The following is a 27,240-nucleotide window of genomic DNA, read 5'->3' as shown; positions in this document are numbered from 1 at the left end:
TCTCTCTCTCTCTCTCTCTCTCTCTCTCTCTCTCTCTCTCTCTCTCTCTCTCTCTCTCTCTCTCTCTCTCTCTCTCTCTCTCTCTCTCTCTCTCTCTCTCTCTCGTTATGAAACTGTTGTTGAGTCATGAGCGATTTGCTTTGCGATAAACGCATAAGTAGGGCGTGTGGAGGTCAGGATTTCTAAAATCCCTCTTTGACTACATAATGTGAGACGAGGTAGACTGGTGTTGTGCCAGGAGATTGGCTGAGCTTTGGAAGAGCCTCTCAGGGTAAAGAGGAGAAGTAAATGATGTGCTGATCTGGGACTTAAACTTAAACATCTGACATTACAATATGATATCACGTCTTTATGATTTATTTAGCGTCAATATGATTGAACATTTTTTATGATGTATTTCTCTCTCCCAGCCCCTCCTGGACGCCCTGGCGGAGCTGCCAGAGTGGTACGGGGTCAAGGCCATGCAGGCCAACTGGATTGGAGACTGCACCGGCTGCTACTTTGACTTCCACCTCAAGGTTAGACTCACATGTCTCATCTGTTCCTTCTTGTCAGTCCATCCTGGTTTAGTTCAGACTACCTAGTCTTCCAGGTATAAACATTTGAAGGTATTCTGGGAGTATCACTAGGATTAGCGCAGAGATTCTCACCTGCTACATCATTCTCATTCAGCTAGCAGCACCAGCCGTCTCTCTGCAAGCAGCAATTTAATCAAACATATTGGCTGTGTGTTTATTTCCATTGAACTATCCAAATGCACTTTTAGAATGTTGAATAGAGTATTGACATTCTAAACTGGTTTCGCTAAAAGCCTTTTGTGAGCTCCAGTCACCCCAGTCATAGAACTCCTTGCAACAGACGGAGGAAATGTATTCGGTTGATGCATTCCTTCCTTATTAAAATTGTAATCAAATTTCTGGTAAAGGGGGGGTTGTGAATTTCTCTCTCTCTGTGTGTGTGTGTGTGTGTGTGTGTGTGTGTGTGTGTGTGTGTGTGTGTGCGTGTGCGTGTGCGTGTGCGTGTGCGTGTGCGTGTGCGTGCGAGAGAGTGAGGGTGGTTCTCATAAATCAGTCAGAACCAGGCAGAGTGGGGTAATTAAAAGTAGTGCCAGCGGTGGTTTTGTAGATGGGAAGCAGGAACCAGTCCCGTTACATCTTTAACATTGTCAAGGGTGTTCTGTACTAAATGACTCCTAGAGTAGCTGTATTAGGATTCTGTATTTTTGGTGCCAATTTAGTTTCTGTCAGGCGATAGCATGTTAACTGATTAACGTTAAAACATGATCAATTGCTAAATATTGCGTACTAAGGTGTTCTTTTTTTCTTACCAACTAGTGTTGTTTCGTTTTTTAACTATCCTACTTTACCCTGCTCAACAACAAATGTAACCAAGTTACTCTCCTGTCATGTATTTATCCATAAACTGTGTGTGTGTCTCTCTATCCTGTCCTCCATGCAGGTGAATGGGGAGGAGACGGGGGAGACTCTAGCAGGCTACACCTCCAGCCCAGAGGCAGTGTTTGGGGCTGCCTACCTGTCCATCCTCCCCTCCCACAGACTGCTGCATGGTACCAGCCCAGTCCGCTCAGCCCTGGAGAGAGTCCTGCAGACAGGCAGAGGTAGGAAGGAACCACTGTCCAGACCTGGCAGTCTGTGGTCATTTTTTAAGTGCCGCTTTTATCCAAAATGGCTTACAGTAAATATTTAGTGTATGTGGCCCATTGTGACTCTGTCAGAGCAATGGTACATTTTACTGAACAAAATTATAAATGCAACATGCAACAATTTCAAAGATTTTACTAAGTTACAGTTCATATAAGGAAATCAGTCAATTGAAATACATTTATTAGGCCCTAATTTATGGATTTCACATGACTGGGAATACAGATATGCATCTCTTGGTCACAGATACCTTAAAAGAAATGGGCCTCACAATGGGCCTCTGGATCACTTCATGGTATTTCTGTGCATTCAAATTGCCATCGATGAAATGCAATTATGTTAGTTGTCTATAGCTTATTCCTGCCCATAACATAACCCCACCGTCACCATGGTGCACTCTGTTCACAATGTTGACATCAGCAAACCGCTCGCCCACAGGACGCCATACACGTGGCCTGCATTTGTGAGGCCGGTTCTCTAAAACATTAAACATTTGAGGTGGCTTATGGTAGAGAAATGAACAATACATTCTCTGGCAATAGCTCTGGTGGACATCCCTGCAGTCAGCATGCCAATTCCACGACCCCTCAAAATTTGAAAAATCTGTGGCATTGTGTTGTGTGACAAAACTGCACATTTTAGAGTGGCCTTTTATTGTTCCCAGCACAAGGTGCACCTGTGTAATGACGTTGACGTTTAATCAGCTTCTTGATATGCCACACCTGTCAGGTGGATGGATTATCTTGACAAAGGAAAAATGCTCACTAACATAGATGTAAACAAATTTGTGCACAAGATTTGAGATAAATAAGGTTTTTGTGTGAATGGTAAATTTCTGTGTTATTTATTTCAGCTCATGAAACATGGAACCAACACTTCACATGGGGCTTTTATATTTTTGTTCTGTGTAGTATAGAGAAGTACTGGCTGTTAGCAGTCCATGTTGATGTTGAGTTTAGTGTTTGCTGACGCTAAGCTGAAACACAGTGCAACACAGGTATATCAATGTTTATTTTATGTCCAGATAGAGGTAGGTGTGTGTGTGTGTAGAGAGAGAAAGAGACAGTTGTGCATGGGTATACCCTCCAAGAGTCATTAAAACTTAGGTTGGAGTCATTAAAACTTGTTTTTCAACCACTTCACAAATTTCTTCTTAACAAACTATAGTTTTGGCAAGTCGGTTACGACATCTACTTTGTGCACGACACAAGTAATTTTTCCAACAATTGTTTACAGACAGATTAATTTCACTTATAAATCACTGTATCACAATTCCAGTGGGTCAGAAGTTTACATACACTAAGTTGACTGTGCCTTTAAACAGCTTGGAAAATTCCAGAAAATGATGTCATGGCTTTAGAAGCTTCTGATAGGCTAACTGACATAATTTGAGTCAATTGGAGGTGTACTTGTGGATGTATTTCAAGGCCTACCTCTAAACTCAGTGCCTCTTTGCTTGACATCATGGGAAAATCAAAAGAAATCAGCCAAGACCACAGAAAACAAATTGTAGACGTCCACAAGTCTGGTTCATCCATGGGAGCAATTTCCAAATGCCTGAAACTAACACGTTCATCTGTATAAAAAATAGTACGCAAGTATAAACACCATGGGACCACGCAGCCATCATACCGCTCAGGAAGGAGACGTGTTCTGTCTCCTAGAGATGAACGTACTTTGGTGCGAAAAGTGCAAATCAATCCCAGAACAACAGTAAAGGACCTTGTGAAGATGCTGGAGGAAACGGGTACAAAAGTATCTATATCCACAGTAAAACGAGTCCTATATTGACATAACCTGAAAGGCCGCTCAGCAAGGAAGAAGCCACTGCTCCAAAACTTCCATAAAAAAGCCAGACTACGGTTTGCAACTGCACATGGGGACAAAGATTGTACTTGTTTGGAGAAATGTCTTCTGTTCTGATGAAACAAAAATAGAACTGTTGGCCATAATGACCATTGTTATGTTTGGAGGAAAAGGGGGGAAGCTGGCAAGCCGAAGAACACCATCCCAACCGTGAAACACGGGGGTGGCAGCATCATGTTGTGTGGGGGTGCTTTGCTGTAGGAGGGACTGGTGCACTTCACAAAATAGATGGCATCATGAGGGAGGAAAATGATGTGGATACATTGAAGCAACATCTCAAGACATCAGTCAGGAAGTTAAAGCTTGGTTGTAAATGGGTCTTCCAAATGGACAATGACCCCAAGCATACTTCCAAAGTTGAGGCAAAATGGATTAAGGACAACAAAGTCAAGGTATTGGAGTTACCATCACAAAGCTCTGACCTCAATCCTATAGAAAATTTGTGGGCTGAGCTGAAAAATCGTGTTTGAGCAAGGAGGCCTACAAACCTGACTTAGTTACACCAGCTCTGTCAGGAGGAATGGGCCAAAATTCACCCAACTTATTGTGGGAAGCTTGTGGAAGGCTGCCCGACACATTTGACCCAATTTAAACAATTTAAAGGCAATGCTACTAAATACTAATTGAGTGTATGTAAACTTCTGACCCACTGAGAATGTGATGAAAGAAATTAAAGCTGAAATAAATCACTTTTCTCTACTATTATTCTGACATTTCACATTCTTAAAATAAAGTGGTGATCCTAACTGACCTAAGACAGGGAATTTTTACTTGGATTAAGTGTCAGGCATTGTGAAAAAAGGAGTTTAATGTATTTGGCTAAGGTGTATGTAAACTTCCTACTTCAACTGTATGTGTTGCTCTTCTCCTGTTGCCTCTGTGTGTTTTTATTGGGATTCCCCTGAATGGCTCTCTTTATCTATCTGTCTCACTCTCTTTCTCTCACTCCCCCACCTCTCTCACTATCTATTTGCCCTCTCTCTCTCTCTCTCTCTCTCTCGCTCTCTCTCTCTCTCTCTCTCTCTCTCTTCTATTCCCTCTCTGATTGTTGATAATGAGGCACCAGGGGAGAAGATCTCCCTCGCTGACTCTTGACCTTTGACCCCCAGACTGCCTGACAGAGGTCACCGCCCACAACCTATTTACCGGTCAGGAACTTCCCCTGGTGATCTCCAGCAAGCAGCAGTTTGAAGGTCATCTAGATTCTGTCATAGGTACGTGGATGTGTTTGTGGGTTTGAACGTCCACATGGCTTGCACATACACTCATGTACTCACTGTGTTTTATTGACCTCTGAGCTTTTGTTCTTGTGCTTTTATTCGTCTCTCTTTCAATCAAATTTCAATCAATCAATTGTATTTAGAAATCACTTTTTACATCAGCCGATGTCACAAAGTGCTGTACAGAAACCCAGTCTAAAACCCCAAACAGCAAGCAATGCAGATGTAGAAGCACGGTGGTTAGGAAAATGTAATGAATCACATTTAGCCTTTCCCTGTGTCCTGTACATGTTTGTAGATGCCACTGTGCCAGTGTGTCCTTGAGCCTGCAGTGTGTCTCTGTCGTACACTGGGCGTTTGGCTGCTGTTGGAATGATGTAACTTTAACTCTCTAGAAGGAGTTCCCTGCTTGGTGCTTTGGGTGTTTGTCTCACTCCACGAGTCCAGAAGGAGGCAATACCCATGAGGAACTAGCCATATCTCAGCAACCCACGGCCCCCTCTTTTTTGTAGGCCCTTGGAGCAATTTCAACTCAGTCGGGGTCTCAACTTACTGTTAATAGAATAATAGAATACACAAGGTGTATTTTCGAAATGTGGTTGTGCATCAGCAGTCACTCAATTAGCCCATGTCAGCAAAAAAGAAATGTAGGTTGGTAAGTCAGTCTTGCGGCCTGCTATCTAAAGTTATAGGAAGCAAGGTTGAATTAACGACTGCGGTGGGGCTCATTGTTTATCAGTTATCATATTCAAAACTGCAAACATTTGCCTCCGCTCTATTGCAAAATGTGTAGAATTGCAGGACATTAGTGTTATAAAATGACATGGTGGTGTGCAAGTGTGTGTGACAAATGTATCGTGTGTGTCCCTGGCAGGTATCCCTGACAGCCGTGTGGAGGATGCTTCTGTGGCCAGGGCTCTGGGTCTGAGCTGGAGCCCAGTCCTGAAGGGCCAGGAGGGTGGAGGACACACACTGCTCAACTCTGCTGAGGTCTGTCTGGACACACAGCAACACACACTGTCACTCTACACAACGTTACCAGTAAACCAGCATTTCAGTCATTCTACATATTGTTTTATGGCTATTAATGGAAGACCCTTATTTATGGTTGAATAAAGTATCGGCAAATAGTTGAGTTTTGTTGAATTCATGTGTGTTTGAGCTTCTAAACTGTCATCCTGTTCTCTCTCCGTCCATCCCCCTCTTCTGTGTAGTTCACAGGCCTCAGCAGGGAGGACGCTTTTGACTCCATCACCCAGAAGGCCAGAGAGAGAAAAGTGGGCGGCCACCTGACCAGCACCAAGCTCAGGGATTGGCTGATTTCCCGGCAGCGGTACTGGGGCACGCCCATCCCCATGGTGCATTGTGGGTCTTGTGGTCCTGTGGCAGTCCCTGAGGAGCAACTTCCAGTCACCCTCCCCAAACTACCTTCCATCACGGGGAAGGGAGCATCCCCTCTGGAGCACGCTGATGACTGGATCAGCTGTACCTGTCCCAGGTGAGAACACACTGACACTGAGTGAGGTGTGAGAACACTTCAGTTGCATACCAAATGGCACTCTATTCCCTACGTAGGGCACTGCACTTGACCAGGACCCATCAGCTTGGGTCAGAATCAAATGCCATCCGGTCAAATGTCCAGTTTGGAAATGAATGCTGGTGCTGTCAGTTGGATTGGAAGTTCATAGCTAGTTCACAAACATAAGTGATGGAGTTCACTTTATTCCACTTATATTAAAATCAAATCATTTTTTCAAGGTCGTATATCTTTCTCAATGATTAGTCAGCAACTCTCTCTCTCTTGCTCTTAGATTCAGGCAATTATTTCCATTGTTTTCAGTTTTCTACTCAATCAGTTCCCCCTTTCTACCTGTACTAAAAGTTAGGATAAAGTGATTCAACCACTGTGTATCGAGGATATGAATACCGGTTAGTTTTTAACACACAGGGACCAGGGTTATGTAATCAGTGACAGATGTCACAGTGGTTATATAAACCAGCTGTGGCCTACATGCCAGGCATGTCTATGCCCACACCACACACACACACACATGGCACCAGGGTTATGTAATGAGTGACAGATGTCACAGTGGTTATATAAACCAGCTGAGGCCTACATGCCAGGCATGTCTGTGCCCCCACCACACACAGAGACAGGCAGACGGTGACTGTCAATGAAATGTGTGAAAATGCTCCCTGCTGCTCGTTAAATGGCGGTTGCATCCCAGATGGCACACTATTTCCTATATAGTGCACTACTATTGGTCAAGGTCCACAGGGCAATCCCAGCTTCTCATGATGAAGACCCTCACCAACAGGATTTCTTCATGGGGAGATTGCTCCTTGAAAAACATTATAGTTCCATGATTGGACGTGGAATTGTGGTACAGTAACTAGGGAAATACTGTTTCAACAGCTCAGCCAGACAGTCATACACAGAGAGAGAGATGGGGTTGTCTGGTCTGACGGCTATATCCAGGGACGGTCTCCTCCTCCTCTTCCTTGTCTCTCCATCTCTTGTTGACAGCGTCAGAGGAAATTCACTCAACACTCACTTAACTCAACGATCATGTCCAATTAACCGTCGGGTGGAGTGTACAGAAGGTGTTTGATGAGAGATGGTGGGGGAGATGGAGTTTTATCTGTCTGTCTCGCCCTTGAGAAGTCATTTCCTCCACCGCTGATATTGTCTCTGCTCCCTGTCTGCCTACTGCTGAGAATTGGCCCCTCAGTTGAACCCTGTGTGTAATTAGTCCAGCTAGCTTGCTACACCAGGATAGTGTTTTTGATTCCCGTTTTGGCTTGCCTGGTGACATCACCAGGCGGTATAAGTTAATAGACCAATAACAAAGAGTTCCAAACCTCTCTGTCAATAGCAGCTAGTTATCATGTTACATATCCCTCCCATTAGGCTCCTCCAATTAGGTCCTTCACTCCCATATGTCTTAGATAAATTCTTGCTTGAGAAAAAAGCTATTAATGCAAAACTATTACAGTAAGGAACTAAATTGTTCTTGCTTCTGATGCCACATCTGTTTGAGGGGATACTTCCCCAATCTGGCACACACACACCCGCAATGCAATTTCAGTTTCATTTTACTATCTGGTTGGAATTGTAGCTCTGCTACTCCCAGTCATTCCTGAAATCAGCCTATATACAGCAGGACAGGACAGAACCATAGTCATAGATAGCACGTGTCCAGGCAATCACAGCCCCCCAGGAGTTTGAAACTGTCTGTCTGTCAAATGACAATAATCTGTACCCTGAATGGTCGATCTGGAAAAGAGAGGGAAAACCACAGGAGAGCGGTGTGCAGCCACATGGAATTCTTGGAATACTATAATGCCTCTTCTGTGTGGGTTTTCCATTTATTCAGCTATTTTGTCATGAAAGGCTCTTTGGTATGATGGTGCATTTTGATCTCATGAAATGGCACCTGGGTATTAACCTGCTACACCTTAGCCTTGTTGCTAAGCAACCCTTCTGCCTTATTATTGTGCGTGTGTGTGTGTGTGTGTGTGTGTGTGTGTGTGTGTGTGTGTGTGTGTGTGTGTGTGTGTGTGTGTGTGTGTGTGTGTGTGTGTGTGTGTGTGTGTGTGTGTGTGTGTGTGTGTGTGTGATTGTTTGTGAAGAGGGGGAATCTCACCTTCTGAGTAAAAGTGTGAGGGTGTGTTGATATGCTTGTGTGTGACAACTTGTGCCTGTTTGCGCCATTAAAAACATTGTACTACAGGGGACCAGGTATGATGCTGTAGTGTTCTTCTCTAGTGTTGCTGATTGTCTTCCTGGCATGGTGATTCTGACTGGGTGGTTCTATTCTATGGAGACTCATTAAACAGTGAGACACATTCTCAGTTCCAATGGGCATGTTGAAAGTAGGTACTCGCCTTTGCCAGTGTCCTGTTTTGCTCTCTCAGTGAGGCTGACAGATGAGCAGTGTGTACAGAGAGCTCTGTTTGGATTGGATGAAAAGGGCCTGGGATGGCACTTTCAACAGACACACACACACACACACACCAAGCTGGCGCACACACCCACCCACCCACCAAGCTGGCATGGTGCGGGCCGGTTCTGTGTCCCTCTGGCAGTGCTCTTTAGTCAGGGCACAGGAGCAGGGATCTGATGGCTGTGTAGTGTAGTGGTTCCAGCCTCACTGTGGCAACTCCTACGGGACATGACCTCCACAGACAGATGGTTCCAGCTCACATTAGATACACACTACACAGGCCAGTCCTCTGGACACTTTATGCCTACAAACTAAACTAACAAAACAAAACTAACAAAAGTAATTTCACAATAGGATAATGGAGGAGACGTTTATCATTTCTAAAATGACTGCACTCTTCCCTCTTTCATGTGTCACTACGAATAAGAAACGGGGATTCAAACCAGCTAGCTACTGTAGCTACATGACAAAATATCCACCAAGACTTGAGCCGTGTCATATTCAATCATTATACTGTGTTTGACATTTGGAGTCATATCTCCCTCCAGCGATATCTCCTTCCTGCAGAAATTAGGTTGAAGCACTAACTGTTACATTTGGTGCAGTGTTTAAATGCACTTTAAATCAAGTTTGTTCTGATTCTATTTGACCTCTCTCTCCTGTTGTGTCTTGTCAGGTGTAAAGGGCCGGCCAGAAGGGAGACCGACACCATGGACACGTTTGTGGACTCTTCCTGGTACTATTTCAGATACACTGACCCCCACAACCAAGACAGGTGAGATACACTGACCCCCACAACAAGTGACCTGGGATTTTCTCTTCCTCTGTCTGTAGTATCGCTCTCTGTTTGTCTTATCTATCTTCCTAACCCCCCCCCCCCAAAATATAATCTCTACTTTTAAATCAGTCAGTACCAGGTCCTACAACATGAAAGAGGGATAGAGAGCGGGAGAGGGAGTGTTGTAGGACCTGGTACTGACTGATTTAAAAGGAAAGATTAGAGATGATATTTTTTGGGACTGTTCCAAAATGAAACCGCAGTAGAGATAAAAGTCACCTTAGGTAATCTACTCTCCACGAGTAATGTTACAATGCATATGTTACAATGTTTTGTAGACAACGAGAATCTAGACAAATATTACAAATGTAATATGCAATGTCCATTTAATCACTGACAAATGTTTTTTCCACTCACACATCAGCGCACCATTTTCCACTTCCTCTCAAACAGTCAATTTCATACACAAACAAACACGCACGCATATCGTTAACCTGTATTCCCTGCTGATGGAGATTATAAACTCCTGGCCGTTAGCTGCTGGGGCGGTGGCGATACCCAGAGCTTTAACAAAAGAGATTCATTTCCCAAAGGCAGGACTTGTCTTTCCTTCAATGACCTTGATGGGTAAATCCATTTAAATTCAATCACTTTTTGACAGCACCCTTTTTGATTCGAACAAAACCATACATACATATTAGCCCATTTATAGAAGTGCTCAGAAAGTGACATTTTGGATCTGAATGCCCAAACAGTTGCGATAAAGATGCTCAAAGTTGACTCATTGTTGTATATGGCACAATACCAGGAGACATCCAAGTCTTCATCACTGGAAAAGATAAACAGTTCAGATTGATATAATTTTAATGCTTACAAACAGGGTTGTCAAACTATTTTATAATTTATGGAATTCTTATTTTTTATTTATTATTATAATTTTTGGGATATTCGCATATTTTGTATTTTAGACCCTGTTTGACATCATCTGAAGTTTTTGTGTTGTACCCGCCATCGGTTGAGACACAACATGCTCTTGAATACAGGATGGGTGTCATGTTTTGGCTGATAAATGTACTAAAATGAGCGGTCATCTTTGTGGTAGTAATTCATTGTTAAAATGTAAATTCAATTCAATTTCAATGATGTACCAGCTAAATTGCAGTGGTCTGAAGAAATTGGTCCATTCTATGAATTATATTTCTATGATTGAAATGAAATCCACCATTTATTTATTAGTATTATTATAGTAGTATTCAAGAGTATGTTGTGGTCAACCGATGGCTGACACAGCACAAAAACCTCAGATGATGTGAAATATGCTCTGAGCTACAACGTACAGTGCCTTCAGAAAGTATACAGACCCTTTGACTTTTTCCACATTTTGTTACGTTACAGCCTTATTCTAAAATTTATGAAATAAATAAAAAATCCTCATCAATCTACAAACAATACCACATAATGACAAAGCAAAAACAGGTGTTTAGAAATGTTTGCAAATGTATGAAAAAATCAAAAACAGATGCCTTATTTACATAAGAATTCAGGCCCTTCGCTATGAGATTTGAAATTGAGCTCAGGTGCATCCTGTTTCCATTGATCATCCTTGAGATGTTTCTGCATCTTGATTGGAATCCAATCAATGATTTGCGTCATCTGTGGATCTGTTGTTGGTGGTATGCGAAGTGGAGTGGGTCTTGGTGTTGATGTGAGCCATGACCAGCCTTTCAAAGCACTTCATGGCTACTGACGTGAGTGCTACGGGGTAGAAATAATTTAGGCAGGTTACCTTCACTTTCTTGGGCACAGGGACTATGGTGGTCTGCTTGAAACAAATCAAAATGGATGCTGTCAAAAATGTATTGAATTCAAATGGATTTACCCTGCTGTAAAGCTGCTTTAAGAGGGTGCTGGCCTCTCCCTATTTTATTTCTTAGCTGGACAGATTATACCAGAACTGAAAAAGCAATTAAACTGTTTGCGCATCCTGTTGGCTTGCTGTGGCCTGGGCTGAGGTTTTGGTAGGGTGGGGGCCACCAAGAGGTTAGTGTGTTTGTGTGTGTGTGCGCGGGTGTGCGTGTGCATGTCTTTTTGGCCTGACACCAGGATACAGGGAGGGTAGGTCATTTTCTGCCCAGTGAGTCTAATTCGCTTAGCCAGTTCAATTATCCTGAGACATCATCCACTGGCAGAGAGGACTGTGTGTACTGTGTAAGGTGAGACACACACACACACACAGAGTGATATAGCATTATCTAAGGAGCATTAGGAGTTTTTAGCCGAGGTACAGTGTTTTCCCAGCCGGCCAAACTAACATCTTCCATCCTCTTCCTCATTGTTGTCTGGTGACTTGGTCAGATCTACAACCAGACAATTCCTATCTGAAGGATCTATCTGAGAGGGAGGGTTACCTCTCCTCTCTGAGCTCTGATTACTTATCATCAGGATGTACATTTATGTTTGTGTCTGTGTGTGTGTCTGTGTGTGTGCGTGCGTGGGTGTGTGTGTGTCTTCAGGAGGATGCCCCTCGTCTGACTTGTGGGATAGATGTTATTATGGTAGCTACCTGTGCAGCCTGCATAAGGCCCAGGCTGCCCCCTAGAGGATATATCTGCACATAATATCAAAGACCAGACACCTTACACATGATGTAGTCGTATTTACTATAACAGCTTCTATAGTTGAGCTACTATATTGGTGAATCCCTTCCCATGATTATTGTTCTCTCACTATACTGTAAAAACAAAAAGTTTCAAAAATAACAAATAGACAGAAAACACCAAATATAAATTGGAGTGATAACAGTTTACTTCACTCAAACTAACTTGTGCCCCCTCTCTACATCCCAGGCCTTTTGAGCGCTCCCTGGCAGACCACTGGCTTCCTGTGGACGTGTACATTGGGGGGAAGGAGCATGCTGTTATGCACCTGTACTATGCACGCTTCCTCAGTCACTTCTGTAGGGATCAGGGCCTAGTGGGACACAGGTACAGCAACTATTGTTCACTTGTCAATCGAACTATTGTGCCAAAAGGTTGTACCCACTTAGGGGTGAATCCTAACTTCCAATGAAACTGAATTTGTACTTAGTCTCCCATTGACATCAAGTGAAAATGTCCACTTAAAAGTAATTGGAAGCTAACTGAAGAAGGCACCATTGCCAAAACGTCTTTGTAACGTTTGTATAATTATGCCCTGCAGAAATAAAATGTAAAAAATGTATGTGAATGTCCAATCCAGGGAGCCTTTCAAGAAGCTGCTGGTGCAGGGCCTCATCAAGGGCCAGACGTTTAGAGCTGCAGACAGTGGACAGTACCTGAAGAGAGACGATATCGACTTCACAGGTGGGCACAGCAGGGTGGGGACTTTACACGCCTGCAGTCACAGGTTAGAGTTAGTAGACATCCCTCACAGATGGATTCCTGAGGTTTGTTCAAAAGTTTTTCCTTGTCAGGTCCTAGAAGAAAGAATGGAGAAGCACCGTCTTAACCCTTAGCCTACAATTTCTGCGTCCCCGTAGAAATCAAATTAACATAGTCAAAAAATACCCATGAAAATGTTTCTGTTTAAGCAAGAGATATTGTCCTTCTGCATCTATGGTGAAAGGTGGTTTTGCTACAGCGGTGTTTGTCAGACCATGAGAGTTCCAGAAAATCAGTCTTCTCACAAAAACGTCTGTAGCGTCCAAACAGTTAAGCCTACAAACTATTATGACCATTCTAAGATGAGACTCTCACGAACACAGTGGTGTTCTCCCTTTTGCTCTAGGACGACCACAAGCCTCACAAGACTCATCTGAAGTCGGTACAGCCTCCTCTGCCAACTTCTGTCTGTAGCGTCTGAACGATTTGGGCTACACGCTAATGTGTGCGTGTGTGGAAAGCTAACACGTCTGTGGAAAGCTGAGACAGATTTGTCTGAAGGTCCCCGGTACCAGTTTAAAACATTTCTGGAAGTACAGTATATGGAGATGGTTGAGTTTCTAAAATAAGGGGATACATTGCCTTCGGAAAGTATTCAGATCTTATTCTAAAATAGATTAAATAAATTTAAATCCTCAGCAATCTACACACAAAACCGCATAATGACAAAGTGAAAACAGGTTTTTAGAAATGTTAGCAAATGTATTAGAAATAAAAAACAGGAACCTTATTTACAAAAGTATTCAGACCCTTCACCATGAGACTCGAAATTGAGCTCAGGTGCATCCTGTTTCCATTGATCATCCTTGAGATGTTTCTAGAACTTGATTGGAGTCCACCTGTGGTAGATTCTATTCATTGGACATGATTTGGAAAGCTACACACCTGTCCATATAAGGTCCCACTGTTGACAGTGTACGTCAGAGCAAAAACCAAGACATGAGGTTGAAGGAATTGTCTCTAGAGCTCCGAGAAAGGATTTTGTCGAGGCACAGATCTGGGGAAGGGTACCAAAAAATGTCTGCAGAATTGAAGGTCCCCAAGACCACAGTGGCCTCCATCATTCTTAAATGGAAGAAGTTTGGAATCACCAACACTATTCCTAGAGCTGGCCGCCCGGCCCAAAAAACTGAACAATCAGGGAAGAAGGGCCTTGGTCAGGGAGGTGACCAATAACCCTCTGGTCACTCTGACAGAGCTCTAGAGTTCCTATGTGGTGATGGGAGGATCTTCCAGAAGGACAACCATCTCTGCAGCACTCCACCAATCAGGTCTTTATGGTAGAGTGGCCAGATGGAAGCCACTCCTCAGTAAAAGGCACAACCTTTTTTTTTTTTTACTATCTCTTGTTCCATGTAGTGACTCATTCACTGCGTTTCTATTGGCTAATAGCAGTAATGCATTAAAAAATATATATAATATTTTTTTGATACCTTCTTAAATATCTAAATCAAATAGCTAAATGATCCTTGGTATCTTAAAACAATTCCCCCACCCCCGTGGGCTAAGACGGGGCTTAGACTCCTAGACTAGAGGGTTAAAAGCCAGATCTTTCTCCAAAATTTTTTGTGGCTTTTTTTGTGTGGCTTTTCTCCTCTTCCCGTTGCTTGGCAACTGGGTAAACACGGACACTGGCTCCGTTCATAGAGGTGAGGCTTTATATCACTCTCTGAGGGCTTCCACACTGGACACACACACAAATGAGTTCTAGCTCTGAGTAAACAGACTGATCAAGGAATTGACTGAAAGATCGTTCTGTCTGTTTCTATCTGTCTGTTTCTCAGGAGGCTTTCTTTAAAAACGATTTATCTTCTACTGTCAGTATTTGCTTTTTACATATACCTGCAGGCAAATCAAAAGTAGTAATAGAGTGCCATTTCAGACAACGGCCAGTATGCTAGAGATATATAGAGGTGTCCAGTGCTAACCATTGCCTTGTCCCCTGTGTCAGGTGAGGAGCCGGTGCAGGTGGGTAGTAAGGCCGGGCTGCAGGTGACGTGGGAGAAGATGTCCAAGTCGAAACACAACGGCCTGGACCCTCAGGAGGTGGTGCAGCAGTATGGCATCGACACTGTCCGTCTTTACATCCTCTACGCTGCTCCCCCTGAACAGGACATCCTCTGGGACGTCAAGAGTGAGTTACACGCACCCGGGGACCCCAACCCCCACCTCTACCCAACCAACAATAGACTGTGGCATAGCATTATTTATTTTGCAGTCAAATTACTGTATGTTGTGGGGAAGTTTAATTAAAAGGTTTTTAATGGTCCAGTCCGGATGTTTATAATGTGTTTTGGCAGTCTTGTCTGTGGTGTAAAGAGTATTTGTGTTGTCCCCTCAGCGGACGCTCTGCCCGGGGTACTGCGATGGCAGTCTCGTCTGTGGGGGCTGGTGACCAAGCTGAGGAGTGCTCGGCAGGATGGGGACGTCCCCAACCCCTCGTTGCTGAAGAGGAAGGAGCAGGCAGACGCCAGGAAAATCTGGGAGAACAAGAACTTTGCCGTGGAACAGGTAGAATATCCACGCTACATATCAACACCCTTAGAATGTTAGTGAACATTCCTAAACGCAGAGAAGTCTTGTTTTCATTATTCTATTGTTTGTGTTGTACTACCCACCTTTACCAGTAGGTGTCACTAACTCCAGTCACTGTAGATGACTGAAACTGCCTTATCATGCTCAGACATTATACCTGAATATGTAAATGCATTGAACATTTGTATCATACAGATCTTCTTACGTGTGACATCTGAAATGGGTATTTGTCATACCAGTATTAGTCTCTCTCTTATGTTCCCACTGCAGAGCTTGTCATCAAATGTTCAATTAGTGCTGCAGGTTTCACTTATTTAAAAAAACAAAAACGTATTTTACCTTTATTTGTGGTGTGTGAATATGACACTGGAGGCCTCCCGAGTGGAGCAGTGGTCTAAGGTACTGCATCACAGTGCTAGCTGTGCCGCTAAAGATCCTAAAGTCCAGACTCTGTTGCAGACGGCCGCGACTGTGAGACCCATAAGGCAGCACACATTGTCCCAGCGTCGTCCGGGTTAGGGGAGTGTTTGGCCGGCAGGGATGTTCTTGTCCCATCGCGCACTAGCGACTCCTGTGGCGGACAGGGCGCAGTGCACACTGACAAGGTCGCCAGGTGTATGGTGTTTCCTCCGACACATTGGTGCGGCTGACTTCCGGGTTAAGCGGGGATTGTGTCAAGAAGCAGTGTAGCTTAGGGCCTCCCGGGTGGCGCAGTGGTCTAGGGCACTGCATCGCAGTGCTAGCTGCGCCACCAGAGTCTCTGGGTTCGCGCCAAGGCTCTGTCGCAGCCGGCCGCGACCGGGAGGTCCGTGGGGCGACGCACAATTGGGCTAGCGTCGTCCGGGTTAGGGTGGGTTTGGCCGGTAGGGATATCCTTGTCTCATCGCGCTCCAGCGACTCCTGTGGCGGGCTGGGCGCAGTGCGCGCTAACCAAGGGGGCCAGGTGTTTCCTCCGACACATTGGTGCGGCTGGCTTCCGGGTTGGAGGCGCGCTATGTTAAGAAGCAGTGCGGCTTGGTTGGGTTGTGAATCGGAGGACGCGTGGCTTTCGACCTTCGTCTCTCCCGAGCCCGTACGGGAGTTGTAGCGATGAGACAAGATAGTAATTACTAGCGATTGGATACCACGAAAATTGGGGAGTAAAGGGGATAAAAAAAAGAAAAAAAAGAAGCAGTGTAGCTTGGCTGGGTTGTGTTCCGGGGAAGACGTACGGCTCTCGACCTTCGCCTCTCCCCAGTCCGTACAGGAGTTGCAGCGACGAGACCAGACTGTAACAACCAATTAGATACCACGAAATTGGGGAGGAAAAGTTTATTTTTATTTTTATAAAATAATATACAAATAAGAAAAGATGATGACGCTGTGTTAACTATAGCACCTTATCGTATTCCATGAGGAATTATAGGCTACGTCCATACTGTGCATTTTAGCCTCAGCGTTGCATAACAGGAGAAGCTGCTGTTGTCATTTCATCCTGGGATCTATATAGTAACCTGAGACCACTCTCAGGTCTGAATGGAAATTGATTTGATATCCAATAGTGACGCTTTCACACTTTATAAATAGCCGTCTTCTGTTCCGACTCCCTCAGTGTGGCCGGTGGGGTTTGATTCAGAGTCCGTGCTGTTAAAGGGCCCTGTGCGTGTGCGCGTGTGTATGACCCGGCCCACCCTAAGCCCCCCCCAAAGCCACGGCCATCCTTTGATCCACCCTCTGACTTTGACCTTCTCCCAAAGGCCCGTGCCAAAAAGGGTTCTCTTTCCCAGAAGACTTAACTGTGGAATGTTCACATGCACAGCCTTCTTGTTTTTAAACACAGTGTGAGCCAACTAGTTATCAGAACCATGTATAGTGATGACATGGAGAAAAGGCTTTTATCCTCTGGTCCTATTTTTGTTTTCCATTCATCAACATGAACCATCACAGGCAGCTGGGAGGTCCTCCCTGATACTATCCCTTACCATAGGGCAACATTGTTCTAGAGAGAGACACACACACACACAGAGAGCGAGACACACACACACACACACACACACACACACACACACAGCGAGAGAGAGAGAGACACACACACACACACACACAGCGAGCGAGAGAGACACACACACACACACACAGAGCGAGAGAGACACACACACACACACACACACACAGAGAGCGAGAGAGAGACACACACACAGAGAGAGAGAGAGCGAGACACACACACACACACAGAAAGACCGAGAGACACACACACACACAGAGAGAGAGCGAGAGAGACACACACACAGAGAGGGAGAGAGAGAGACACACACACACACAGCGAGCGAGAGACACACACACACAGAGCGAGTGAGACACACACACACACACACACACACACACACACACACACACACACACACACACACACACACACACACACACACACACACACACACACACACACAGAGAGCAAGAGAGAGACACAAAGAGAGAGAGAGACACACACACAGAGACACACAGAGAGAGAGAGACACACACACACACACACACACACACAGAGACAGTATGGCTGGATATGATGCCACTGTGACCAACCTGTCTTGTGTTTCCAGGTCACAGGTCACTTCACAGAAGACTTCCTCCTGAATGCAGCCATCTCTCGACTCATGGGACTCACCAACACACTCTCTGTGAGTAGACACTGTGTGTGTGTTTGTGTGTGTGCGTGCGTTCAATCTGACCTCTGACATCTTTCTCTGTCACTCTCAGAACGTGTCGTCTCGCGTGCTGCAGCACAGTGTGGAGTTTGAGGAGGCTCTGGCCACGCTGTGTGTGATGACCGCTCCCATGGCTCCACACCTGGCCTCTGAACTCTGGGCAGGTGGGCCACACACACACATTGTGGGAATGAATGAATTAATTAATTAATAATGGACAATAATATAAATATTTGTTTTCATCAAAAGATGAATGATGTGTCACATGATGTGGTGTCACGTGTTGTCATGTGAGTGTTGCTATGATGATCCCATTCCAGAGAGGGAAAAGGAATAGTCTGCTACACTCCTAGTGAGACAGAGACTGACTGGAGAGGAGATGAGAGAACCGTCTGGAATGATGTGGAATCCAACAGGAAGTTACCTCAGGGTGTCATGTTGATGGGGCCTCTTATCTAACACACACAACGCTCTGCAACGCCCTGGTGATGTCATCACAGTTCATTGAGATCATTTGTTTGTGTGTGGTGTACCCATGTGAATACTTCAAGAATCTGAGTTGATGAACCAAAATAGGCATGAAAAGCTATGCAAAGTCGAGGTCTATGAGTTCAGTACATAGTAATTTCACAGGAATCTCCTCCAGAATGTGATTGTGACTAAATATCCCCTGACCCAAACTAAGAAACCCCTGACCTATCACATGAACAATGTAGCTGATGCTGAGTCAGGACAAAGGTTGACCCATGTGATCTGATGGTATAAAAATAGCCAGAAGAGGAAGTGTGCCCCCGCACTGTCCAGTAGAACATCCCCCTATTGTCAAATACACAGAAACAAGCCCTCTCTTGAGGGACTGGGGGCTGGTGCTAGGGGGTTAGAAATAGGGGCTGTGGGGGCTGGGAGTAGGACTGGTAATCTGGGGCTGGGAGGACTGGCGTGCTGGGAGTAGGGGCTAGGGGACTGGGAGGGCTGGGAGTAGGAGCTTGAAGGCTGGGAGTAGGAGCTTGGGGGCTGAGAGTAGGATCTAGGGGGGCTGAGAGTAGGATCTAGGGGGGCTGGGAGTAGGATCTAGGGGGGCTGGGAGTAGGATCTAGGGGGGCTGGGAGTAGGATCTAGGGGGCGGGAGTAGGATCTAGGGGGGCTGGGAGTAGGTTCTAGGGGGGCTGGGAGTAGGATCTAGGGGGGCTGGGAGAAGGATCTAGGGGGGCTGGGAGTAGGATCTAGGGGGGCTGGGAGTAGGATCTAGGGGGGCTGGGAGTAGGATCTAGGGGGGCTGGGAGTAGGATCTAGGGGACTGGGGGCTGAGCGTAGGAGCTAGGGGGCTGGGTGCAGTGGTGGGAAAAAGTACCCAATTGTCATACTTGAGTAAAAGTAAAGATACCTAATAGAAAATTACTCAAGTAAAAGTGAAAGTCACCCAGTAAAATACTACTTGAGTAAAAGTTTTTGGTTTTAAACATACTTAAGTATCAAAGTAAATGTAATTGCAAAAACATACTTAAGTATCAAAAGTATAAATAATTTCAAATTCCTTATATTAAGCAAACCACACAATATATAGTGTGTGTGTGTGTGTGTGTGTGTGTGTGTGTGTGTGTGTGTGTGTGTGTGTGTGTGTGTGTGTGTGTGTGTGTGTGTGTGTGTGTGTGTGTGTGTGTGTGTGAATTTTTTTAAATGTACGGTTAGCCAGGGGCACACTCAGACTGGGAGTAGGGACTAGGGGGCTGGGAGGAGTGGGGGACTGGGAGTAGGGGCTAGGGGGCTGGGAGGAGTGGGGGGCTGGGACTGGGAGTAGGGGCTGGGGGGCTGGGACTGGGAGTGGGGGGCTGGGACTGGGAGTGGGGGCTGGGATGATTGGGGGGCTGGGACTGGGAGTAGGGGCTAGGGGGCTGGGAGGAGTGGGGGGCTGGGAGTAGGGTCTAGGGGGCTGGGAGGAGTGGGGGACTGGGAGTAGGGGCTGGGACGGGGGGGGGGGGGGGGCTGGGACTGGGAGTAGGGGCTAGGGGGCTGGGAGGAGTGGGGGACTGGGAGTAGGGGCATGGAGGAGTGAGGCTTTTTGGGAAAAGGCAGGAAAAGGCAACATCCTCCAGCTGATACCCACAGGGAATCTGAGGGATGAACATGGGCAAGATAAACTATGTGTGTGTGGTCCTCGCTCACTCGCTTTCTCTCTCTTTATCTCTCCCTCATAGACAGAAAGGACTAGAGTAAGTTCATATCCTTCATGGAAGCCCCCTGTGGATCCCCCCCACATTAGCATAAGTAGGCGGTGGGTGGGCAAACAGAAGGACTGTTGTTAATCCTCAATCTGTAGGGAGCTCTTGACAGCTTTCCTGTAATGCTCCATAGAGTTTTCAAAAGTATTAATGTCCCCTATTACTTGAGGCATGACCATAGAGCTCACAGTGGTGAGATGGTCAGTCAGTGAAGTGAAGTTTTGTGGTGGCTGACACTTGGATGCATCTAGGCTGGGTGTCTGTAAAGTACAATAAAGGACTAAAAAAATCGAATTTGATTGGTTGATTGCTAGTTTGTAACTTGTTGTCTTCCCCTCCATTCAGGGCTGAGCCAGGTGAGGAACCCCCTGAGCCCTCTCCTCTCCCACGGAGGAGACGTGCTGCAGCAGCCCTGGCCCACCCCAGACCCTCTGTACCTGGAGACCCCTGACACCCTGGAGCTGGTTGTACGGGTGAGGCTGTCAAACGCACACTACCACCCGGTACTCAAGGGAAAGGGGCATACCTAGTCAGTTGTACAACTTAATGCCTTCAACTGAAATGTGTCTTCCGCACTTTATCTTGGCCAGGTCGCAGTTGTAAATGAGAACTTGTTCTCAACTTGCCTACCTCGTTAAACAAAGGTCAAATAAAAGAAAAATTTTTTTTAACCCAACCCCTCTGAATCAGAGAGGTGCGGGGGGATGCCTTAATCGGCTTCGGCGTCCGGGGAACAGTGGATTAACTGCCTTGCTCAGGGACAGAACGACAGATTTTTACCTTGCACCTTAGAGACTTCTGCCCTATGTACATAGTCATTGAACACTGGTCACTGTAATGTTTATTGTTCTGAAATCGTATTGCTCCGAAATCATTTATTTGGATCGCTGAGAAATAAAGCTAGTTGATGACTTACTTTATAGGTACATACTGTATTCTCAACATAGCTCATCCATATAACTACTGCTGTACATACCTCCCTACTTATACACTGTATGTTGTTCATACTGTCTATGCACATCACGTGTTTATATTCCGAACTATGACATGCTCGTTTCTTCTTGTTGGGGGGGATTATTTGTGTGTTTGTGTGTTAGTGTTGTACTGTTAGAAACTTACTCCACTTCTGTAGCTAGAAACACAAGCATTTCCCTGCACCTGCTTTAACATCTGCTGATCTGTGTACGCAACAAATAAACATTGATTTGATTTGACACACACACACACACCTCTCACACACTAAATCCCCTTTCACTCTCACACATGCCCATACACATGCCAAGGCATACACCCCTACAGAAAATGATACAGACTGAAAGAAAATAGAACTCCCACACACTCACAGCCATACTCTTGTGTAAATACTCAAAATTGCACTCGCACTCCCTTGAACCAAAACAGCCATAGCCCCATTCATGCGCTCACTGTCTTTAATTTACACAGAGCCTATGATCATATGGCTTGAGAGGGAAAGTGTGTGTGTGTGTGTGTGTGTGTGTGTGTGTGTGTGTGTGTGTGTGTGTGTGTGTGTGTGTGTGTGTGTGTGTGTGTGTGCAGCCCAGGATGCCTAGGCAATCAGCAGGCAGTCCAGCTGTGATGGGCGGGGTCACAGAGCCAGCTGCTCAAAGATCGAAGTCTCTGAGAGAGCCCTGCTGGGGGGAATCGGAGTCCACACACACACACACACACACACACACACACACACACACACACACACATGTCTAAACATTGACTCCGATAATGGATAATAGCCAGCTAAAGACTGCGCTCATCTGAAGTAGATGGTTTCCTCCTCTCATGGCCTGTCCCATGAGGGAGCTGTAATCCTTTCAAACACACATTAAGGACACACAACTGTTTACCTTTCCACGGTACACGATCATCCCCCAGACACACAAACGTATACTATTTCTCCCATTGATCCTTTAGCACCTGTATGATGATGCTGGTGTTGGTTGGGATCTGGTCTGAGGCCCTGATGTGTTTCCCCAGCCTAGCGGTGCTAACCTAAATCTCACTGGGACTCTGACAGACTGAGGCCTTGATGTGTTTCCCCAGCCTAGTGCTGCTAACCTCCATCTCACTGGGACTCTGACAGACTGAGGCCTTGATGTGTTTCCCCAGCCTAGCGGTGCTAACCTAAATCTCACTGGGACTCTGACAGACTGAGGCCTTGATGTGTTTCCCCAGCCTAGTGCTGCTAACCTCCATCTCACTGGGACTCTGACAGACTGAGGCCTTGATGTGTTTCCCCAGCCTAGCGGTGCTAACCTAAATCTCACTGGGACTCTGACAGACTGAGGCCTTGATGTGTTTCCCCAGCCTAGCAGCGCTAACCTCCATCTCACTGGGACTCTGACAGACTGAGGCCTTGATGTGTGTTTCCCCAGCCTAGCGGCGCTAACCTCCATCTCACTGGGACTCTGACAGACTGAGGCCTTGATGTGTTTCCCCAGCCTAGCAGCGCTAACCTCAATCTCACTGGGACTCTAATGACAGACTGAGGCCTGGGTTTGGCCCACAGAGCAGGCCAACACACACACACGTGCACTCTCTCTTTCGCTCTCTCTCACACACACACAAAAGTGCACACATGCACTGATTAATTATGAGCTTATCTTAACACACACAAATATACAGATACCATACACACACACACATAATACACACACTCATAATTGGGAGAAAGCTTAGGCTTGACCCAAACAGACACACACTGATACACAAACATACAAAGACTGGAAATGAGGAATAAAGGTTCCTCCTACTCAGCTGTGACTGCCCAGCCCATTTTCACCACAAGCTGGTTGTTTTTAGACAGCTCAGGTTACACACACAGTTTACTGAAAGGAGTGGAGGATAAGCATATGCATGTTCTATAGTCCCTGATGTAATTAGAGTGCTTTCGATGTAGCCACAGCCTCCACTAAGAGTTGTCTCAGTCAGTGTACATTATTTAATGTGTCTGGACCAAAGTTTGCTCTCACTCAATGTTAACTAGTGATGTGGAATATTTTATGGGAGGAGGTCAAAGTAATCAGGTTTGTGCTCTTAACCTTTTGGGTTTTCTCTCCTCCTCCCTTCCATCTCTCCCTTTCACCTCTCAGATCAACAACAAGGTGTGTGGGACGGTGTTGGTGCCTCGACAGGTGGCCCAGGATACGGAGCATGTACAGGCGCTGGTTCTGGGGAGCGAGCTGGGACAGCGTCTCCTAGGAGACCGGACCATCAAGAAGGCCATTCTGTCCCCTAGGACCGCCCTCATCAACTTCCTCATAGAGGAGTGACCACTCAATCCTGGATGCTGATTGGTGGACTGTCGTGTCAATCAGAAGACCGCAGCCACTCACAGACTTGAAGGCGGGGACATCATGTGAACGGAGGGATGAAAGACTATTTATTTGAAAATTAAAACAATAACTAGTATGAACAGACATTTTTGTTTAAAAAAGAAAAACATCTTTAGGATGTGAATAAAATGATATATTTTGCATTTGGTCTGATCTTTTGTGAAATGTATAAAGCTGAAGATGTGGTGTTTGTGCTCACACAGTATGTGCTATAGAGCCTACAGAACATAGTGCTGAAACTAGCATCATGAAAAGCTGATGAGTGAAATGGGACATCCGCCTGTCAGTTGTGATACCAGGAATCATACAATGAATCTGGAAATGTTTTCAGACTGGATGACATGTGTATCACTTTCCCCTTGTCACCATGGTGACACCAGACTCTACTCCAGTGCAGAGGGTTGTTTTGCAATCTGAAGTCACCATGTTAACATACGGTCATGCATAGTTACGAGGTGATATGGCTCCAGTGTGTCTCTAACATCTCTCCCCAGCTATTCAACAGGTGAGTGAGGGTTAAGCCACGTAGAGTCCACTGATAAATACTGATATTGTGATGTGATTAGGTCCCACTCATGTTGGCCTCTCCATCAGTGGCTTCCAGTTCGAACAGAAGTGCTGATGAGCATTCCAGAACCAGGACCTCTGGCCTCAGTGGGAACACAATCACGTTCCATTCAGAACACTAATTCCATAACCACACAGAACTTCATGTATGTTGTTGAGACAGACTGCAGCAGGGACAGCGACAGGGACAGATAAGACAGGGATCAGGACAGGGTGAGTCAGCCAGACCAGAGAACAGACTGAAAGGTGTTGATTCCAGTCTGTAACTGTCGTTACGAGAACATAGAGGAATTTGACTGGCGTCTGGAATCACAGCTGGTATTCTGGTCTGACTGACGATGCCATCAGTGTATTGGCCAATGGATACAGGTTGCGGCTGGGTTGGATTGATGGGGTCATAGGAATGGGACGTAGGTACATGAAGTGAAGAGGACACAAGATATTTGAATCCAGTCTCCCCTTACCACAGCCCATTCATTACCGGTCATTAACATCATCTATCAGTGAGCCACCTCATGGCTTGTAAATGGGACTCTCCTTCACAACATTTATAACTCCCCTTCCCTGTCATGTATACCCCAGTGACTGAGCACAGAGTCCTCTGTCTAACATCTACTGACTAGACCCATTACTGGTTCTAAGTGAGTCACTCAGATCATGTTGCTGGCAGGACATTTTATTCCAGTAGCAATTAAAAGGGTCCACCACAAAATGGACAGCTCCTTTCAGCAGGATTAGACATGCATTCTGAGTAATCAGGAAGTTGTCATTTGATTACTGGACTCTATGTGATGTGCCAGTCTCAAGAGCAGTCTGTCAGTACCCATCTCTTGTTCCATCCTGACCTTCTGTGGTCCTTTTATGTGAATTGTATAGCCTTATGTCTGTTTTGATGTTACTCCTTTTGGCTCCTACTGTGTGAATGTTCAAGGTGACATTGTATGTATGTAATTGATACACAGACCTTATAATGTATGGTCTGAAACTCTGGGTCAGCTCAGCGAAGGAGAAGCCTGTCTGTCATTCTATTATGATGTTGTTTTAGATTTGACAAGGTCGGACAGTGTGAAATGTGATCCGGTGGAACATTTAAATTGCAGGGAATAAGGGAGACACATTAATATATGGGAAGGGGGAGATGTTTGCTTTTAAAGAATGGCAGAGGCTGAGCAGTGTACTATAGGAAGCCTTTCTGCCTCAGTGAGCCCCTGACCTTTGACCCAGAACCCCTGGACATTCCATGTGTATCTCTGACCATCAGGTGGACAGGAAATTACTCACAGGAGAGACAGAATAACAGGAAGTTAGAAAAATGACCAGGAATTAGGGGAGGAGCTAAGGACCAGTGGCACTTTTAGAAAACAATTCCCCCACAATCCTTGAAGTAGTTGCAGCTGATTTGATGGAATTGGCTTGGTGAAAGCGTTTTCATTCGATTTTAAGTTGGATACTTAGTAGCTGATAATGACTGGCTGAGATACCCTAATGGTGCAGTTGCGAGCAGTAATAACCAGGTGTTATCCTAATGTTGCAGTAATGTAGTCAGGCTGATGCGAGGGAGAGCTGTGACACACTGGTCTGGACAGGACAGGAAGCCGTTAGTGCAGAAGGTGGCTTGAGCTTTGATTGGTTCTCTCAAACAGTTTTTTCCCCCTGAGGGGTTGAAAACTCTCATTGTTTGGATTTGAAAATCCAACAGTTGTATTGGAAGGGGGGCGGGGCTCGTGGGCTGTGTGTAGCTGCCCATGTGGGTGTTTGAGTGAGAAACACAAAGGCGAGCCAATCAGTAAAAAAGCACAGCCCCCACATCATGAAAATGACTCAAGCTGAACTGAGTACTTTATTTATTTTTTAGTTGACAGACACCATAGCTGTCTTATGAGAAGGTTCATACATGTTTTGTTCTCATGGTGTTGCAAGTGAAATAACAGAACCCAACCTGACTAGTACTCTCTTTACTGGTGTTGTCATCAGAGAGAACAAACTGGAGAGAAAGGAAAGAGAGGGACAGAGAGGAAGATACATTCTAGCTATCCTCATTCAGTCCTATCAGTGTTTCTCTTTTGGCACATGTGGTGTGTTTTGTTTCACACTGCTGAGGCATGACTCAGGGCTGTGTGTGATATATGAGGGAGATGGTTGTGAATCGTTATCAGCCACTTGATTCCCTCCCCTTTCTCTCTCACGGTGTTGTTATTGCTCCTTCACAGTTACATTCTCACTCTGGATCCACAAGTGTTCTAGCCTGGAATCCACACTGAATATCACACAGATGTAGTGAAATGGACACACTTGCTAGCCAACTTCAGCAGTTTTCTCATGGTGTTTTGAGCTCCCTGCCCACTGCCTTCGTGGAGGAGAGAGACACTAGGCAGGTTTCCATTGACCCAGGTTTATAAAAGCACTGTAAAAAAAAATATATAATAATCATTGCAACATCTGTAATGGAAACTGCAGATATAGAAATGTTTAAAGGTCGAAAACATTTTTATCCGTTCGACAGGGGTGGATTTCTTTTGTCTAACTTTTTTAAACAAATGATGAAAACGCTGTTTTTAGAATAAATGTTCATTGACGAATAATTCTGAAGGTACGCGGGGCACGTGATGTCATCGCGTAGCATAACTATAAACTCCACTCCACATTTAATTCTAAATGCCTAGCCAAATGCTTGCTAAACATATTTGCTTTGCAGGACAAGGATTGTCCTGATTTTCAAGACTGTTTGAATTGCTTCGCTTTGCTTTTCTTGTTCGCTGGGAAGTTTCACCATCCAATTATTTCAGATCTGCACAATGGCTTCCATGGCTACTGTAAGTCATTAAATAGGCAACAATATTCCTCTGTAACTCAACTACCAGAGGAAGACCACAAACCTAGCAGCAGGCCCTCTCCAGACTTACAGAAGGCCTACATTAACATAGTCTTTAATGGGTTTGAAAGTTTCCCCCGCCCCATGCTTGACTTGGTGGAAACGCAAGGGTGGAGTATGAAGGC

At 45.3% G+C, this 27,240-nt stretch overlaps 1 protein-coding gene across 1 annotated transcript in view; it reads left to right on the top strand.

The window, feature by feature from the left end:
* The window catches only part of lars2 (leucyl-tRNA synthetase 2, mitochondrial), a 56,255-nt gene extending 32,436 nt beyond the window's left edge, over positions 1–23,819 (top strand). Inside the window, exons 8-21 of the mRNA XM_055925504.1 lie at positions 411–518; positions 1,459–1,618; positions 4,637–4,741; positions 5,622–5,737; positions 5,962–6,245; positions 9,371–9,469; positions 12,319–12,456; positions 12,710–12,813; positions 14,843–15,025; positions 15,233–15,402; positions 18,003–18,080; positions 18,160–18,271; positions 20,672–20,799; positions 23,434–23,819. Of these exons, the coding sequence (XP_055781479.1) occupies positions 411–518; positions 1,459–1,618; positions 4,637–4,741; positions 5,622–5,737; positions 5,962–6,245; positions 9,371–9,469; positions 12,319–12,456; positions 12,710–12,813; positions 14,843–15,025; positions 15,233–15,402; positions 18,003–18,080; positions 18,160–18,271; positions 20,672–20,799; positions 23,434–23,613 (1,965 nt within the window). The 3' untranslated portion in view covers positions 23,614–23,819. The remainder of the gene's footprint in view (positions 1–410; positions 519–1,458; positions 1,619–4,636; positions 4,742–5,621; positions 5,738–5,961; positions 6,246–9,370; positions 9,470–12,318; positions 12,457–12,709; positions 12,814–14,842; positions 15,026–15,232; positions 15,403–18,002; positions 18,081–18,159; positions 18,272–20,671; positions 20,800–23,433) is intronic.
* The last annotated feature ends 3,421 nt before the right edge of the window (positions 23,820–27,240 follow it).

Source organism: Salvelinus fontinalis, chromosome 6 (assembly GCF_029448725.1).
Source record: "Salvelinus fontinalis isolate EN_2023a chromosome 6, ASM2944872v1, whole genome shotgun sequence".
Classification (NCBI taxonomy): Eukaryota; Metazoa; Chordata; class Actinopteri; order Salmoniformes; family Salmonidae; genus Salvelinus; species Salvelinus fontinalis.
Note: the sequence above shows the minus strand (reverse complement) of the source record. Positions and strands in the feature narration are given on the sequence as shown.